Raw genomic sequence first — 19,823 nt, 5'->3', positions numbered from 1 at the left:
TTGTGCCATTATCTATTTTCGCTTTGTTTTGTAGACGGATAATTTCGCAAGGCAGCTTTTCGCTGAAAATTGTGGTGATGGAGAAATCCATTATCGTGAGAGTGAGTGAGAATTCGGAAGCTTGATTATGAGTGTTTTGCGAAAGCCCAAGCTGTCCGATTTGTTTTTCACGCGCTCGGAGTGTTCTGTCGGTTCGCTTGGATAGTGCTTTGCGAAGGTCCAAGCTTTCCGAATCAGTTTTCCGCGCTTGCAGTGATTTTTTCAGTTAGCACTTCATTCGCATGCCATTGGAGTGATTATGTATCCCTGCTTATGCGTGTTGGCGCTGAGATTGTTTCTGTTCAGTCGAGGATGGATTACCACCTGGTGAGCTCGTTTCATGCTTGTAATAACACATTTGTACCATGACATGAATTTTTTTTTGTATTTGTTGAACAAACTATGAATGGTTCGACACTTAAAGTGTTGACATAAGCGCTTATACACGATTAATAAAATTTCGAGATTCAAACCTTTGAATAGTTCGATGTTTAAGATGTTGACGCATTGATAGATAGCTTTTTAAACAAAGGTGAATCGCATCACTTACCAAGGTGAATCCTGATCATGTAGCTTTTAAGCCCTCCCACTAATAAAACTCCTTCCCATGACAAACATGAAGATGCAGAGGTATACTCGGTCTTTAGTAACAATGGGATGTCACACTAACATTCCTTCCCTTCCCCGATGACCGTAAGCCGGCGCCTCCATTGACATTACTAATTTCAGAGTCCTCGAAAATGTACATTGAAGATGGTATGCTACTCTCAAGCTACATCTGTTGTTTTCCTGTACAATTTCGATTATTCTGGTCAATCACGGAGTAGCAAATACGAATTGTACGGTCATCAGTGCTTATGCTTATGTTTTAATATAGCATCATTTTAATCGGCGAAAATGTATTATGTTTGATGGAAAAGTAGTGTGCTAATTGGAGTTACACGCACTACAATTATTCCTCTTAGAACTCCTGTAGATTTTTTTCCAGGGTTCATGCGGCTAATTCACAAATTTCTTCACCTTTCACGTGCATAAGCAAAATATCGCTCATAATACCGCATGTAAATGTGTTCGAAAATTATCATAATTCACTTGTTCATGAATTACTCAACATTAATTCTTCAAAAAAAAAGTGAAACCTTTGTTCTTATCTCAAAGTTTCTCCAAGTTATCTTCTTTTTTTCAACGGGATATTTATTAAATAATCTTGTTTGTATTTTTTTAGAACTGAGTCAGAGATTCATTTAAGAGCTACTCCAAGAACTACTCAAACCATTTTCTAGCGATACTTCAATATACTGTTTTAGGTAATACTACTATAGATCTCAAAGCGTTTCTTTGAGGATACGTCCCAAAACTTTTCTAGGGATTATGCAACGATTTCTTCTAAAATACTAACTTAGGATTCGGCCTAGAACTCCTTCAGTAATATTTACAATGATGAGCACCAGATTTTTTCTTGTATTTCTAAAGGCGTCCTCCAAAGTTTTCTCCAGAACATCTTCCTAGCAAGTCTTTACTAGCACATATGTTTCTGCTAGAATTTCAATAAGATCCTTGATTTTTTTAAGGGTTGCTTTGAGAAATCTTCAATCATTCGTGCAAGAATTCTTCAAATAGTTTTCCCAAAAGTTCAGCAAAAAAAATCTAAAGATTCCGCTTACACAGTTTTTCGATAAATCACACGCATTTTTCTGTGGTAATTTTGCCAAATATTGTTGTGAGTTCCTTTCTGGTTCGTCGGGTATTTTTCCTGGTTCTTATTTATTTTCTCAAGGATTCGCCCAGGAAGTATTTTCAGATTTTGTCCGAAGATTAATAATAATAAATAATTTTTTCAAATATATTCGGTTAGTATCCTACTAGGGAATATATCAGGTATTTGCTACCAACAATAATAATAAGTCCATACATAAGCTGTAATTTGAATTATTTTGATGGTGCATTAACTATTTCATCGTTTTAATTGTAGTTTAAATATAAACTACACCCAAATTTATCTAGCATTAAACGTGAAAATATGTATTAATATTATCTTGGGGTTTGGGTTGTGGGTTCAAGTCCCGCTGCTAGAGGGTTTTTAACGTAATTTTCTTGACATTTCAAAACATAAAGTTTCTTGGAGGCCTTTCCTAGGCTAATGGCAATGTCCCCGGCGAGTTCAGGATTTTTTCGTATATTAGGAAATTTTCATACTTTCCCTGGGTATAAAGTACCATCGAACCAGCCACGCGAAACACCAATACGAAAATGGAAACTTTGGCAAGGAAAACTCTCACTTAACAACTGTGAAAGTGCTTGTATAAAACTAAGCTAAGAAGTAGTATCTGTCCCAGTAGGAACGTAACGCCAGAAAAAGAAGACAAACTCAAACATTTTGATGTCCCATTTTCTCCACGCCGATACACGCCGCCGCCGCCGAATCTTGTTAACGGCGTGACGCCGATCGCGCCGTCGCCGCCGGTATAAAAATGCTCTCACGCCGCCGCCTATTAAAACTATTTCGGCGCACAGGTCTATCTACACGCATTATAAGAAGTCTCGCGGAACATTACTAAAGGACCTATCTAACATTGAGAGGCTCTCTTTGTTTACTTTCTCTTTCATTAATAACTGAGTCACATTAACTTCTTCTGTTGCGTTTTTTGTATGAAACGCTAGTCAAGGAAATTGACTTTCGATCTATAGTGAAAAACTTCCCAAAATCTTTAGTATTCCACTGTTATAATCGAAAGAGAACGATAGAGGAGAGAATCTCTCATTTGTACATAGGTCCTTTAGTAATGTTCCGCGAGAAGTTTTCAAGATCGCCGTCGCGATAAATAATCGCGCAATGCACAGTAATCTGGAATGCCGTGAAAAGTGTACTGCGATCTGTAAAACTTGGGTACCTTTTGCATTACCGAGGAACCAAATGCAGTACTAGAAGTGGTACCCAATTTGAGCCCGAGTAGGACGGACCAGCTATAACCGTAATACTCGATTCGATCAGAGAAAATGTCTCGATTCACTAGCAAGTTGTACTTATCCAACTTCTTGAAAACTTCTCCCAATCTAAGCAAATGAGTTTTGCAATCAGACCCTGTTACGCACATACCATCAATAAAGACAATAACGCCGGTTATGCCCTGGAGAATTTGCTCCATTTGATGCTGGAATATAGCTGGAGCGGAAGCGACTCCGTAAATAAGCCTCGGCCTACCAGGCTCAGACCTCTATGGATGCTTAACGTTAGTAAGTCCCTGGGAGGGAGGCACAGATACTACACACGAAATAGGCCTTTTCATGTGACAGATCCGTCTATGCATTTGTTTACATCAGTGGAGGACCGGTGATAACACGGGCCTGTCATTTTCATAGAAGAACTGTCATAAGTGCTTTCCGATCAGCTGATTTGAGACGTCATGTGAATAGGCCTATATGACACAAAGTTATTTCGAACTGCAAGAAAACTCTAGCTTGCCAATGACAACCAAGGCAGACTTGATGATAATCGCTAGTTTTCTTTTGTTGTGTACCTTCGATCGTTCTGGACAAACATGGAAAAAGGGCCAAAGTTTTCTGTGCATTTCAATTTCGTTTTTATTGTAAAAAGTGTAATGATAAATATAAATAAAATAAAAGTGTAATGATAAATATAAAAAGAATAAAAGGTGCTATCGAGTAGTGTTTGATCCTTCGACCTTGACGCTTGCTCCTGCGGGGGCGGGCAATGAGGGCAGGATCAAACTTGTCGCGCGTCGTTCGCTCAGAGAAATGAAAAAGCGCCGCGGATCGTTAGTAGTGTTTGATCTATTGATCGCGTCGCTTGCTCTTGCGTGGGCGAGTGACGAACACTTGTACAATGTGATTATTGAATTATTTCGCGAATCCGGTTATGCGTGATTATGTCATTGATCGCATCACCAAACATTGGTGACTCTCAGATCTCTACCTTATCCCACTAACTCAATATCCTTTCCATGACAACCGTGGAGATGCAGAGGTGATCTCGGTCTCTACTAACAACGGTAGTCACACTAACATTCCTTCCCTTCCCCGATGACCGTAAGGACGTGGCCGGCGCCGTTATTGACTTATCAATCACGGAGTAGCAACTACGAATTGTACGGTCATCTATGCTTATGCTTAATCAGAATAAAAGGTGCTATCGTGACATTAGTTTTGAATAAGCATGAATAACTTTTCAATCAATTTTTTGTCACATTTGATAAAATGCAAAAATATGTTTTGATCAATTACGCGCTTTTATCATGTTTGTCTATTGTTTATGATCTGGGCTCACAGTGACAGTTCGTGACAGCAGAATCTCGGCTCACCTTGACGTACATAAATTTCGTATCGGTTTCTCTCTCCCTATCTTCCGGATTTTGACAGCTGATCCCATATGAGCGAAGTGTCATTTTTACTTGCAGATTAATTGAGCTCTCGCCGAGCGGTGGTACGAACACATGCGCAAATTTGCTGGTTGAAAATACTGCCATTTGATTTTGCTGGGAACAGCTGATCTTTGTTTATATTTTCCACCAGCACTCTTTAAGTGGTGTTGGTGACATGTAACGTGTATGTACACGAGCGCAGACACCACTATTGATTGGCACATTTTTCCGTACGGAAAAGTGACAGCTCAATTTGATTTGTACGGCAAGCGTCACCGACGTTATGAAATCAGCACTACTTCTCAGCAGCGTACAGCTCAAGTAATTTCGGTAGCGGAATCATTACTTGACCGATTCTTGTCCTACCCGTTTGCACAGTACTTATGATCAGCGTACCAGACATAAAAAAGGTAAATTTTACTTGACCGCTTCACGTTTCAGGTGCATAAATCCGGAAAGATACCTGCAGCCACTCCAACAATCGGTCAAATTTCGATGTTGCAGCATTGAACGGCTCGAACCAGACCATAGACATCCCTATACCAACACACACTGCTCATCGTAGCCAGGATGTCCCGGGCGATAAGTGAATATCGCCCACTGTCAGTTGCGACAGCTGTCAAAATGTAGACCATAGCTTTGTTTAATGTTTGTTTTGACCTGGTGATTAATTTTCGAAGTCATTAGGGGTATTCACTAAACGGCGTAAACCCTCCCGTATATTGTGATAAACTGATTAACTAGAATCTTTCACGCTATTGCGTATACTGTGAAGGAAACATTTCAAATTGTTGGAATTCGTTAGTTTTCCAATCTAGGAAGGCGTTGTTTATCGTAACAACTGTCGTCATGTAAATAACAAACAAACATTTTTCAAATTTGGGAAATGTAGTCAGCAAAAAATGAGTTGAGATTCAGGACATTCACGAGTAAAAATGTTGGTCACTAGGTGATCCGAAAATGCAATCATGAGAATAAATTTTGCCAGTAATTTAGAGGATCTTTGTAGGAGGTGGCCCCAGGGGGAAAGAGAGTGGTGCAACTGACGGCGGTGATTGCGTTTCAAGCACGAGGTGTGTGTTAAATTCCTTATATTCCTTGACAAATGCTCGACCCAATGCATGCAACCCAATTGTTATAGAAGCCCATTTCAAATTTTCTTGCACTTCATTACTTGAATATTGTGCAACACAACTATAGAACTTAACAAAACTTCATCTTGCGACACTCAATTTTTCATCATCTGCACCTATCACAATTACATTAATGAAACAGCAGCCAAACCTACACTGAGGAAAGCAAACGTAAGACTGTCATAAGATTTGCTTATGGAATTACGACACAAGAAAAATCTTTGAAATTCATAAGACCATCGTATGGTTTTCGGCAGATGTTGTTTCCATAATACACTTCGAAGGAATTTCGTAAGATGATCTTATGAACCATCATTGACTTGATAACAAAATCCATAGATAGTCTTATGAATTACGTTCTGAACCATTCTTGGTTCCATAAGACTGTCTTGTGTTATTTGAGCTTTTGATTATAAATTTCAATGAATGAATAATACTAATCCGCGTTGAAAAATAGGTTAACCAACTTGGGAAAATCAAATTTTCATCCATTTTGTCACGCCGCGATTCGATCAAAGCACTTTACTGTAAGCATTAGAATCGATTTGCGATACGACAAAATGGATGAAAATTCGATTTTCTCTAATTGGCTAACCTATTTTGAACGCAAAGAAGTATATCATAGCAGCGAAACATTATTGAGAAAAGTTGTGAAGAACGCCTGAATTGTTGCAGGTTTACTTTAGGGGCGGATTAATGGATGAGGGGGGTTTGTGATTTTTTACGCGTCATACAAATTGTTTTGAATTTTCATTCCCAAATCTTATTGTTTGGATCCAATTCCTTAATCTGTTCGAAAGAAAGTGTTAGTTACAGCGGAATTGATGATAAATAGAAAATATTTACCCTTTGATGCATTAGAAACGGAGTCAGCCAACGACAAATCAGCAAACACGTCCATTTCGGAAGCCATATTGAATTTCTGATAGTGAAATGAGAAAATTTTCCTCACGTGGTTCTTCACAATGATGAGCAATGGGGTTCATAAGCGTTCTTATGACATTGAGAATTGATTGTTATGAAAAAAATACACTTGTCTTATGAATCTCAATCTCGTCGAATGAAATTCACAAGTGCCTTATGAACCAACAAAAAAATAATAAAAAACGCGTTCATTAGTGTGATCTTATGAAAATCATGCGAGATTTTTGCCTCAGTGTACGCAGAAACATTCCGTTTTTCCATTCATCCCATTCCATTTTTTCAAGTTCAAACGTTCAAACAACAACAATCGTTGGAATAATACGTTTGCAGTAGGTAACTAGATTATTGATTACTTTTTTGACATCGCACTCAGTCAGATGAGGAATATTTCATTTGAAATATTTCTTCGCTACAATTACGCAAAATCTCAAGTTACGCAGCTTTAAGTGAATCCCCCTATTATATTTGTCTATAATACGACGAAAAGTCGAATTACACGTTTGCTTGGAAGGAAGAGCAAACGATCTAATGCATCCCGTAAGTCTCCGAGCAACGATTCGCTATTTCATTTCAACCATCAAACAAAACAACACGTTATGATTACACTCTTGATCCAATCTACTCAAAAATGGATAATTTACATAAAAATGTTGACTACGCTTAAAATGATCCCGTGCCATGGGCCTATTTTCGGACGAAAAAACTATCGGGAAACCGAAAATGGACCGGCGGAACCGAATGGATCATTAAAATAACCAAAACGACCGCTATGAAATGCATAGATAGCGATACTTGTGTGTTTGACATAAAAGTAATACTGTCACAATGTTAAATCAAGACGCACACGAACTATTAACTATAACTTCATTGTCGGCGTAGCACTAAGTTAGAATTCGATGGTGAGACTGCCGAATCGAACTTTTCTTCCGACGTTGTTATCTGTCAAACAACATGTCATTATTCTCAGTGATGTCACTGGTCCTTAATAGCGTTAGCGTAGTTACGGTATACTTCGTAGATTGGATACTAGCAACATTCATGTGTAATTTGATAATTTTACCCAGACTGCTTTTTGGACGAAGTTGCATTTGATAACCGAGATAGGCAAATATAATGCGCCATCAAAAGGAGAGCAATGTCACTGGAAATGTTTGTTTACGTCCTAAATTCGATTTTTCAAATCTTAGATCATGGTCAATTTATTATTGAACTATATTCCATTGGCATCATTTTGACCCTTTATTCTTACGATACGCGTGATTTCACAACAAATTTAACCACTAACAAAGAATCCGGAAATTTATAACCTATATTGAAAAACACCAATTTTCCAATTTTCTCCCACTAAACGTGCATCAACACGGACCGGATCTGTACATTTTTGGAGGAAACAAAGTCTATTATGTTTTTCAATGATCTCTGCACGAGAAGAGATCAGAATCCAAAATCATGATTATGCACCCGGATAGCATGATTCCAGTGTGTTTTCATCTTATGAAAATACACCATGATTTGAACTCACGATATCATGAGTCAGATTGTCGTAACGCGACACAAGTTGCAGCTGAGTGCTCGAAATCATGCATCGAATGCTCGAAAATCATGATTCGCGCATCCATTTCAGATCTATTTATATTTCTGTCAGTCAACCCGATAAAATGAAAACAAAAAAAAAAACAAAATTTGTTGGAGCAAGTTTCGAACCAAGAACTTTCTGATTGAGAGCCACGTACTTTACCACAGTACCAATCTATCGTGATGAATGATGGGTGATCGATGCGAATAACATGAAGCAAAGGCACCGCTTTGTGTTGTCACTCTGGATGTTACGTTTATGAAGAATCATGATTGTGGCTCCAGGAACCATGATTTGTCGTCTTGATATCATGGCCTAACCAATTTATGAATTTAATGACTTGTAAATCATGGTGTGGGAATCATATTTTTATCCGTGTGTGCGTCTACAAAACTAAGATAAGATCGGACACCTGGCTTCTTTTAGTTGTTCTTCTTTTCATCCATAAGCCCAGTTGTGAATTTTCCACCCTTGCGTGTTACGTTAAAACAGTGTTGCCATTTGTATGGAAGACGGTACACTATTTCACAAAAAAATATTCCAAATTATTATTTATTTTTTAATTGTATTGATTAGGTGAATTATAGTGTATTCTTCTTCTTGGCATTACGTCCTCACTGAGACAGCTTAGTGTTCAATGAGCACTTCCACAGTTATTAACTGAGAGCTTTTATTGCCAAAGTGGCCATTTTCGCATACGTATATCGTGTGGCAGGTGCGATAATACTATATGCCCAGGGACTTGACTTCCCTGAGCATAGAGTACCGTAAATTCGGGTGAAATTAATCATTTTTCAAGGTTTTTCTAGTCTGTTTTCTAAAATGTTAACAATGCCAAACAACTAAATGCTGGTAAACAAGTACTTGCGTGAGCCTCATAGACTCATGTACCGACATTTTCTAACAAATGTCATTTTAGTGTTAACAAATATCTCTGAAATAAAAAATCAAGGGATCTCATTTCGGGGTGAAATTGATCACTTGTCAATGTCATTATTGTTAGTTTTCAAAGCAACTCTACATGATAAATTTGAGCTCCCTGAATCCGAATATGCTTGTCAAAATCTTAACAATGCAATATTTATCAAAATAACGAATAGTTAAATTTCAAAAATTACGCGGAAAACGCCTAAACGTATGCAATTTCCTAAGAAAATCAATGATATCCAACAGAAATTCAATTATTTCAACAATTTGAGCTGATTAGTACGAGTTTTGGTGATTAAATCTGGTTTGCGGATATATCTCAAGCATCATCACAAACTTTCAGGTTTATACTATGTTTAAACCCTTGCTTAGAAATAGAAGTTTATAGGTGTTTGTCAATACTGTACCGTGCATGATTTTGAAATTTTACATTATTTTCATAGTAATAAACATTCTTCAACGCAAAAAACTTTACAACACACAATTTGACAATAGTTACGACTAACAACGTTCATTTGATCAATTTCACCCTTCTGATCAATTACACCCGAATTTACGGTATCATCATATCTGCCACACGATATACGAATGCGAAAATGGCAACTTTGGCATAGAAAGCTCATAATTAATAACCGTGGAAGTGTTCACTGAACACTAAGCTGAGAAGTAGGCTCTGTCCTAGTGAGGACGTAATGCCAAAAAGGAGAAGAAAAGAAGGGCATTTCCATCAAAGGCAAAAGTTCTATCACTTCACCTTGTGCCGTCTTCTCCTGGAAATGTTACTATTACTTGAAATTTTGCAACATACAGTTTCAAATTTTTTTATTCATTCCGATCTGATTTCGTTTCACTTTTTTGTTAGTTTTACATCAGTCGGCTACGAACTTTTATGCATAACCGCAAAAAAAAATAACGACCAAATATAGTAATCCGGCAACACGGGCAAAACCAAAACAAACGCATCCGATGGTAACTTTCCACACGCAGCTACACACTCGCAGACATCAAATTCAACCAATCAGCGAATGGATCACAAACTGGATTCAATTTTATTCCCAGTTGTCCTATCTTTATCTTAGCTACAAAATAACTATTCCGAGAAAAGTGTAAATTGTGTACTCTTTCCTATGCTGCACACGGTGCGTTCTCAATCCAACCTCTATTTTGACGGTTATTCTACTATAGCTACCAGTGATCGTTTAGCTTTGAAAATATTTGCCTACACGCAAAAAAATTGTGCGGTAAAAACTACCATTTTAGGGGGTTAACTTAAGCGCTCGCACCGGAAATTTTCAGCAGACCAGAAATGCGCTTGATTTTACCATGTCTGTAGTTGGAATCAGATTGTTGTAAATTATTGCTGTCAAATGTACCAGTAATGCGATGGGGTGTACCGTAAACATAGTAAATTGATCTAAATTTCCATGGTAGTTTTAAGAATGGGCGTAGTCAGCTAAAATAGTTATTTTTACCACAGAATTTTTTCCCGTGTAGGTATAGGCAAATATAATGCGCCACCATCATAGAGGTCGCTAGAGAAAAAGGAGAGAAATGTCGATGAAAATGTTTGGATACGTCCAAAATTCAATTTTTCAACCCAAAAACTGGGTAATAATCAATCGATTATTGAACTATTTTCCATTGGCATAATCATTTGTAACCATTATTCTTGCGATACGCGTGATTTCACAACAAATTTAACCACTAACAAAGAATCCGGAAGTTTATAACCTATGTTGCCAAACACCAATTTTTCAATTTTATCCCACTAATCGTACATGAGCACTGACCGGATCTGTAGGGGAAATCAGGGTAAAACCGACACTGTGGGTAAGATCGACACCCTTTGATTTTTCATGTTTTGAGCAGATTTTCATACAGTTTCCACCACGCTCTATCTTAACTTGTGAAATGTTGTGTTTTGAATGACATTACAACTTATGCTACCAATAAACTGCCAAAATAAACAACAAAATCATATTGGATAACATAGAAGGATAGAAGCAACAGAAGTTGCAATATTTGGCTGTTATTCTTTAACTATTGCGATGGTGAAATTTTTTAAATGCCATTATTTGTTTTGCGTCTACATCATCATTTACTATTATTACGTTGATATAACATGAAGGAGAAATTATTTTTTGGTTTTACGACAGCTAAAAACGCTATTGAAAAATAAATGTCAACTCGGGGTAAGATCGACACTTTCATTTGGGGTAAAACCAACACCTTTCTTTGCTTCATAATCTAATTTCAGGGAATCTTTCTAATCGGAGGACTATTTCTGTAGTATATGTGAGTCTTTATTTTTGAATTCAAGTGAAGTTCATGAACGGCGAACTTGTTAACATGTAAAATATGACACTATCTAACTTGTTACAAGCTATCATTAAGTATTACAAAAATATTTTTATGTTATCACGTTTCAACTTATTTGATGAAGCTTGAAGAAAAATATCTCATTTAAAATTGAAGAATTAACAGAATTTGAAATAGTTTCACATAAATTAATCTTATTATTTATTTACAAACCATGAGGTTCGACAGTTTTTATTATCTAAAAATAATTACATTTTTCTGTTTTGTAAAAATAAAACAGTATTTATTTTCACATCCAATTATTCGCTACGTAAACATAACATGAACACAAATAATAATATCCATGTGTATTCACCCCAACTTTATAATCTTAGCATGGAACATTTGAAATTTTCACATTTATTTAGTGGATCTTTGGCCTCTCCTCAATAATTTACGTAATATGTGTATGATCCTTCAGAGGAAGGGGTCATAAATGCCGAAAGTCATGTTCAAAGCATTCTTTCGAATATGAAATGTGATGGTGATGTTTACAACGTATAAATTTTACTCAAAGTGCATGTGTCGGTTTTACCCCAACAGGGTGTCGATCTTACCCGCACTCTCAATTGTTTCACCTAAAAATGATGCAATATCAATTTGATTTAAATCACTTTATAACCTTAATATATCATCCAGCGATTGCAAGGATTGATAGATTTATAACCAATATGTGATTCTACAACAATTTTGGGTTCGTTTAACAAGCTTAAGTACATAAATTTTATCAATAAGCTTAGGGTGTCGGTTTTACCCCGAATTCCCCTACATTTTCGTTGGAAAACAAGTGAGTGATAACAAGCAACAGCACCAAAATTTGGTAAATTTTTTAATTCATTTTTTTCTATTGAGCTGAAACTTTGCACAGTTTTCCAGTTCCATCTAAATCGTCATTTTCCGATATCAAATCTTCAAGTTGAGTCACGACTAACTTTTCAAAAGGGTGTATGTGAAAATGGTTCAAAAATATTCAAAAAGCTGCACAGCAAAAACGGTTCGTTCGATTGTTAGACAACTAAAGAAACAAAGTTAGACAACTAAATAAAGATTCCAAAAACACACAGGAAAAAATTTTTTTTTTGCATTAAAAAACATAATTTTTGACACAAAAACTCAAATATCTCAAAACCCTATCGGAATACCAACGTAATTTTTTGAGGGAAAACGGTCCATTATATTAGCTATCTACCATAAAAATTTGGAGATGGTAAACCAATAAAAAAAGTTATGACATTTCAAACATGTCACATTTTTCACATTTAGTAGAAAAAAAAATTTTTTTTCGGTGTAAATTATTACGGGAACCGCAGTTTGTTGCTGATTTTATTGTTAAGGGCCTTGCGTGAATTAAACAAGTCGTTTTCATGTATTCATTAGTATTATGTATATTATATGTATAAATATTATGTATATGTATAAATATTATATGTATATGTATATATGTATAAATTAAAATGAATTAACAGATTACACGAAAATAAAATTTTTTTTTACCAGGATATTTTTTTTAGAGTATGATCGATGAGTTTCTAAATGTTATATATAAACTTTAAAAGTTTTGGATTTGGGTATGCGTTATGAGATCATGAAAACATTTTATTAATACTTATTTATTTATTTATTGTTATTCAATTTTTTTACAATATCGAACACTTTTGCATCATTATCAGTACAGTTCGAGTATAGTTTTGCTTTAATTTTATTTTCTGACAATGGAATGAAACAGTGAAATTTTTGGGTTCCTTGGATCGTTTTCGCGTTATTATATTGCTCGCTGAGCTCCGATGCCGTTAATTCGTACTCTTCAGTAGTAGTAAAACAAAATGATAATTTTGTTAAATCTTCTTCTTTTCTGCGATTCGCCCAATCAAATAGTTCTTTTGTAGTTTTAATTGGTTCCTCCAATAGCATCACAAGGACCTTTGCCATGTGACGTAGCAAAGAAATGCCATTCTGCATCAATTCCGTACTTTGATTTAAATTGACATAGGCTCGAAAAATTCTTAGGGTTTTTGTACTGCGATGCTGCTCCATCAGACATGAAATATATCTTTCTGATTTCTTTATCCTTATCAACGCGTAAAAAGTTAATCATTTTGGCAATGAACAAATTTACAGATACTGAGTCGTGTCTTAAATCTTCGGAAATTACAATAAAACTAAAATGTTCAATTTGCGTACTTCCATTGAAATAAATAACGAATGGATGAATTGTAGCTTGTTGTACGTTCCAGTGATGGGACTGCACTTCATCTTGCAATACAAAGCTATAGTTTTCAGAAAAATCACAAATGACTAAAAATTCTTGTAATGTATTTTTCGTATTTTTTAAAAAGCGGGATTGCTCTGTTATAATAAAGTCGTGAGGAATTAAACTTTCTAATTTCAAGCAAAAAAATGACACAAACTCATCTACAGGTTTTACAATAGTTTCTAGGTCACACCTATCCGTGGTCACCCATTGCTCAAATGATAACTGATCAATATAATTTTCTTCAAACTCAGCGAATAAAGTATTTTCCAATGATGAAGAATCTGGACAATCCGAACAAGATCGTAGATAGCAATTTGATGTTGTATTTTCACACAAAAGACTACCAGTTAACATTTTAATATCCTTTGATAAATTGATTCTTTTCAAACTATGTAAGATTAGGTTAATATTTTCGTGTGTTGTGCACACACAAACATTATGTGTTCCTGAATTGGATAGAAGCTTGCATTGCCTTGGACGAAGGCTTGCAAATGAGGAAAAACCTACCTTAATATTTTCGTTAATTTCCTTGAAGCGTGTATACGCTTCTTTCCAAGTAGTCATCATTAATCGTTTTTGGATTGCTTGACGCTTTCCATCTTTTTTTTACAGATACATAATCTTTTTGGCCAGGCATAGCTCTACTTACTTCATCGTCTTCAAAATATTGAATTATTTTTTCTTTTGTCTCATCTGTTAATGAAGTACTCGACCTAGCATTTTTGGTTGCAAGACAGTTATTTTTGAATTGTTTTGCCTCTTTTGCTGTATTTCTATTGGTTTTGAACTCATCAATGACGTCTTGAATAGACCACGAGCTTGGCAGCATCGACAAAATCAATAATTTTTCTTTCCTTGTCGTGGCTAGATTTGAGAACTTTTCCTTCATATTCATAATTACCTCATCGTAGTCTGTATTTTCCACACCCTCAGGTCCTAATTTGAAGAGGTTTCTTCGTACAGCTTCGTTGATTTCACGGTATTTTTTCTCGGGATAATTGACGTAACCCATCTTCGTCCATTTAATCGGAGTCACTTTTATCCCAGCTATCCCTTCGTTGAAGCGTTCGATGTTGACCTTCTGGATGCACTCATCTTCTGATTGATTTGTTGAAACAGATGTCGCTGATGGTACCGTGGCAAGGCTATCTGCACTTGGTACTTCTGGTAACTCCTCAGTTGTTGTCGGTGCATCTAGTAATTCCTCAGTTGTTGTTGTTTTCGAACTTCCTGCAACCTGATCCACCGATGATGTACAGATTGCCCGTTTGTCAACGTTTAAACGGCAGGACCTACAAATGCGTAAATTTGTATTCAATGTAGACATTGGAGCATAACCAGCCACTTTCAGTTTATCTATGGTGCTTTCGGTGAGATTTCGTAGCTCTTTCGAACACTTTTTTTATGCAAACGGCCTGCAACAGTTGAGAAAGCGACTACTCATGTTGCTCGTTAGATTTTAATAAACAAAATCTTTTACTGACTAGTTTGGTGTCGTTTGCTTGACTGAAGAAAATTTTTACAATTAAATCTTTTATAACCATAGTGGTAGTATATTTTTAGCTTTTTCGTGAGTATGTTCATGGTATGTACCTATCATGTTTTTGATGTTGTTGAAGTTACTCGCTTTCTCCCAAATATGATTAACAAAGTCTATTCTCTACCAAGGCGGGTCTATACCCAGGTGTAATCAGATTTTAACTTTGTGGAGAAAACCAGCGCCGAGAAAACCGACCTGCTTTACGTATACTAGATCACCTGGGTATAGACCCGCCTTGTTCTCTACGAGGTAAACTTTTTGCAGGTAAACTAGTCGTATACCTGTATAGAAAACTTTTTTTGTAGCTTTTGTCTTCAATATTAGATTTCTTATAGGTTTCTTTTATCAAAAGGTTTCAACACTATTGAGAGAATTTTTCTTCAGTTACGTACAATAAAAAATATGACACTATCAAGACATTAGATCACAACACTGGATCGCGTCTAACTTTCTAATAGATGCTATAATAGTTATGAATAATTAAATAAAATATCATGAAAACAACTTGTTAACCTCATGTGGTACCCTTAACAATAAAATTCAGCAACAAACTGCGGTCCTAAAAAAAATTAACAATGAAAAAAAAAAAATTTCACTAAGTGTCAAATTTGTGAAATATTTGAAATGTCATAACTTTTTTGTTTATTGGCTTACCATCACCAAATTTTTATGGTAGATAGCTAATATAATGGACCGATTTTACTCAAAAAATTACGTTAGTATTCCGATAGGGTTTTGAGATATTTGAGTTTTTGTGACAAAAATGATGTTTTTTAATGCAAAAAAAAATTTTTTTTTCCTGTGTGTATTTTTTTTGGAATCTTTATTTAGTTGTCTAACTTTGTTTCTTTAGTTGTCTAACAATCGAACGAACCGCTTTTGCTGTGCAGCTTTTTGAATATTTTTGAACCATTTTCACATACACCCTTTTGAAAAGTTAGTCGTGACTCAACTTGAAGATTTGATATCGGAAAATGACGATTTAGATGGAACTGAAAAACTGTGCAAAGTTTCAGACATTTTTGAAATGGTCGATCAGAATCGACTTGCATGCCTCCGTGGAATCCCTCTATAACGAAACAAAATGCACTTTTTAGCAATGAGGAAGTCATGTCCGTGTTACAATTTTATTCTCGACGCCGAGCAAAATCAGCACTGCTGGTCTGTTGCCAAATCATTCCATTTTACTTCCGCTTATCTCTCTATAAAGGATCACTACAAATACCTAATTATATCAGACTCAATGAGTTCACTCCAAGCGCTACAGAATCCATTTTCTGAACAACCATTAACCCAAGACATCCAAGAACTTCTGATGACAATCCGTAGAATAAATAAAATCGAACATTTTTTGCACATTAGTGTCCAAATTACAAGACAGCACTTACTGTTCAACATTTATTGTTCACTATACGCTACTAGAAAATACAGTGTTAATATCCAAAATGTATGTAATGATTTCGATAAATGCGGAAATTTATTCAAAACCATAAAGGAATTTAAGCTTTATAATGAAATTTGATATAAAATAACATGTAGCATTAATTGGGGTCCCAGATAGCCGTAGCGGTAAACGCGCAGCTATTCAGCATGACCATGCTGAGGGTCGTGGGTTCGAATCCCAGTGGTCGAGGATCTTTTCGTAAAGGAAATTTTCTCGATTCCCTGGGCATAGAGTATCTTCGTACCTGCCACACGATATACACATGCAAAAATGGTCATTGGTATAGTAAGCTCTCAGTTAATAACTGTGGAAGTGCTCATAAGAACACTAAGCTGAGAAGCAGGCTCTGTCCCAGAGGGGATGTAACGCCAGAAAGAAGAAAGAAGAAGCATTAATTAATTAGGCTTAAGTTCGTTTTTGTATATCATATGTATTGTAACGTTATATTCTCTGGAGTAGATGCAAATAGCCATTATTGTGCTATGCATCTTAAATAAATGAATTAATTAATTAATTAACCCGTATAGTCCTGAGTGAAAGCAAAAATTCTAAAACCGCTCAGTGAATTCTTAATGGATTCAAATGATTTTTGTCAGTATGCTGGCACATATATCTAGTTTCTAGAAGTGGACAGAGGAACGCGGAAATATTCCTGTGGTTGGAGTTATTCCGGTGGATCACTGGGTCAGGTCGGGTGAGAAGGGTACTGTGCGTTTGTACCCCTGGAGGCAAATTTCAAGTCACAAATAATTTCCGGAATCGGTTAAAGTGTGGCCACTACATGACGGAATTTAAAAAAAATTGCATCATTGTAAACCTTTTGAGAAACGATTGAATTGGATAACTATGAGTTTTGCATTCGATTAATCCTACAAATGACCATTTTCGGGTCCCCCATTTTCGACGCCTCAAACTTACGATAAAGTAAGGCGGCATCCACAAATTACGTAACGCTCTAGGGGGAGGGAGAGTAGGCTCAAGCGTTACGACCCATACAAAAATTTGAAATTTTCCATACAAAAAGCGTTACGGAGGGGAGAAGGAGGTAATAAATGGATGCTGCCTAACCAATTTGTATCCGAACATCTGTGCCAAGCTTATGGGAACGCATTTTCGTGCACAATTATGTTTGATTTATACTTTTTGATAATTGAATCGATTTAATATCCAACATAAATATCTATAGCCGGTTCTTCCGGGCATTACGTGCAAATGACCACATCCGGTATATTTTAAACGGTGCAAAACTCTTCATTTATAATGTTGAATATCAGATCTAAATGATATACGCAAATTAAAATAATTGTCATTGCAAATAAATAAAGGTAACATGACATGTTCCAAAAAATAGCCCTTTTTCATCCGATTTGACCCAGTGACCCATCGGAATAACTCCGGCCACAGGAATATTTCTGAGTTCCTCTGGCCACTTCTAGAAACTAGATATGTGGGCCAGTATACTGACAAAAAATCATTTGAATCCGTTAAGAATTCTCTGAGCGGTGAGGGTTTCAGTATTTTTGCTTTCATTCAGGCCTGGAACGGGTTAATTAATTATCAAGACTTTCTCCGTGTGAACCTACCAATCTAACTTTGGGCCACTCCGAAAGGAAATGTCATCATTCCGCTCGACAAAATAAAAGGAGAACAAATGTGTTTAGATTCTTTAAATCTTTTGCTTTGCAATTGGCAGTTTCATTCAGTTCACATTAAACAAGATCATTCCTACAGACTACAAACACGACCGCACACTTTGGGATCATCCAGGCACGTTCCCTGCGTTATCTTCTATCTTCTTGGTTATAAATCTCTCGAAGAGGCAATCTCCTGACTTGGATCAAAGTAGCAGTCTTCGATCGATGTAAGCGTTCGGTTGGAAGCTACTCCCACAAGTTGCATTCGGCCTGCTTCGATGGATGTTATTTGAGCGGAAGCACCTGTGGGAAAACTCTTCCTGTGTGACGAATTCAGTGTAGCACTCAATAGTTGTGGAGGTGATTGCCAACGTGTGTGTGTGTTTGTGTGAAATGCTTTCTTTTTACAACAGTCACTCCAAGGCTTCGGGGCATGGACAGTAGTTGATGATGAGTATTTTACAAGTGGCTAGCTACTAAGGTTTGGCATTCGTGGAATGGTGGAGGCGTATTTGGCGTTCGGGGCGTGACTTAGTAGTGTGGCGCCTCGTACAGATGGGGCTTGTAGGAGCCATCATCTTCGTGTCCATGACCGTGAGCTGCCCATGGAGCAGGTCCATGCGAGTGAGCACCAGCGCTAGCCAAAGCGTTCAGATGAGCGGCCTTAGCGTGCTGCACCTCTGGGGTTTCAACTGGGACTCCATTGTGGATAACTGGAACGTGTTGAGGTCCGTGCCAGGCCCCGGCTCCATGGTGAGCTGGAGCATGGGCTACTGGGGCGTGGTGTGGTGCTGGAGCATGGTGCGGATATGCAGAAACCTTAGCGTAGGCAGCAGCGTGGAATGCCTTGGCATGCTGAACTTCGGGGGTTTCGACTGGGACGCCATTGTGGATCTGTGGGATATGGATGGGTCCGTGCCACTTTTGAGCTGGGGCGTCATGATGATCCCAGTGGGGACCAGCTGGGGCAGCATGAGCGGCAACATGGGCATGGGCAGCGAAGTGAGCAGCCTTGGCAGCAGCCACCTCTGGGGTATCGGCAGGAACGTACGATCCGGAACAGACCGCAGCCAGCAACAACACTGATCCCAACACCTAGAAGCACAATAAACGATAAGTTTTCACTTGATCTATCTCCGGAGTAACATTTCAGAGTCCATTGGGTTTCTTCTCACACAAATCACTTCTAATCACTTGCGATCGGAACTACTTACGAAGGCCTTCATGGTTGAACTTGGTGAACTTTGCAGAGCAAAAGACAACACTAGCTATTGAGTGCTCCTGTAAGCGCAAACCTCCTGGTTGATCTGAATCGGACGAGGACTGTTCGCGGACTGTGCCTTTCCGAGAGACTAGGAAGCAGTTTTATACACCCCCAGCGCCCAGATTCTGCGCAAGCAGGCTGGTCACTTTCAAATACTTTGTGCTCATAGTAGGCACTGACGTTGCCACCTTCATCGCCATAGTCGCGTTGTCGCTGGTGGTGTAATTGTTGTTACGATCTCCGCGAACCGGTGCCTACTTTGCTTAGCTCCCTCGATATTAATTAGTTTATGAGAGCGGGTGGTTCCCATCGTCGATCAGAATTTCAGAACTCGTACCGACGGATCGTTTT

The 19,823-nt window shown here is 37.3% G+C and overlaps 1 protein-coding gene across 1 annotated transcript; it reads right to left on the bottom strand.

Annotated features, from left to right (window-relative positions):
• Positions 1 to 18,226: 18,226 nt before the first annotated feature.
• Positions 18,227 to 19,565, bottom strand: LOC110674860 (histidine-rich protein PFHRP-II-like). The gene is made up of 2 exons (XM_021839371.1): positions 19,423 to 19,565; positions 18,227 to 19,303 (listed from the first exon to the last, which is right to left on the bottom strand). The coding sequence occupies exons 1-2, from the start codon at positions 19,432 to 19,434 to the stop codon at positions 18,740 to 18,742; spliced, it is 576 nt and encodes a 191-aa protein (XP_021695063.1). The 5' UTR covers positions 19,435 to 19,565; the 3' UTR covers positions 18,227 to 18,739.
• Between the last annotated feature and the right edge of the window lie 258 nt (positions 19,566 to 19,823).

This window comes from Aedes aegypti, chromosome 1 (genome assembly GCF_002204515.2).
Source record: "Aedes aegypti strain LVP_AGWG chromosome 1, AaegL5.0 Primary Assembly, whole genome shotgun sequence".
NCBI classification, from domain to species: domain Eukaryota; kingdom Metazoa; phylum Arthropoda; class Insecta; order Diptera; family Culicidae; genus Aedes; species Aedes aegypti.
The sequence above is the reverse complement of the archived record's forward strand: the minus strand, read 5'-3'. Positions and strand labels throughout refer to the sequence as shown.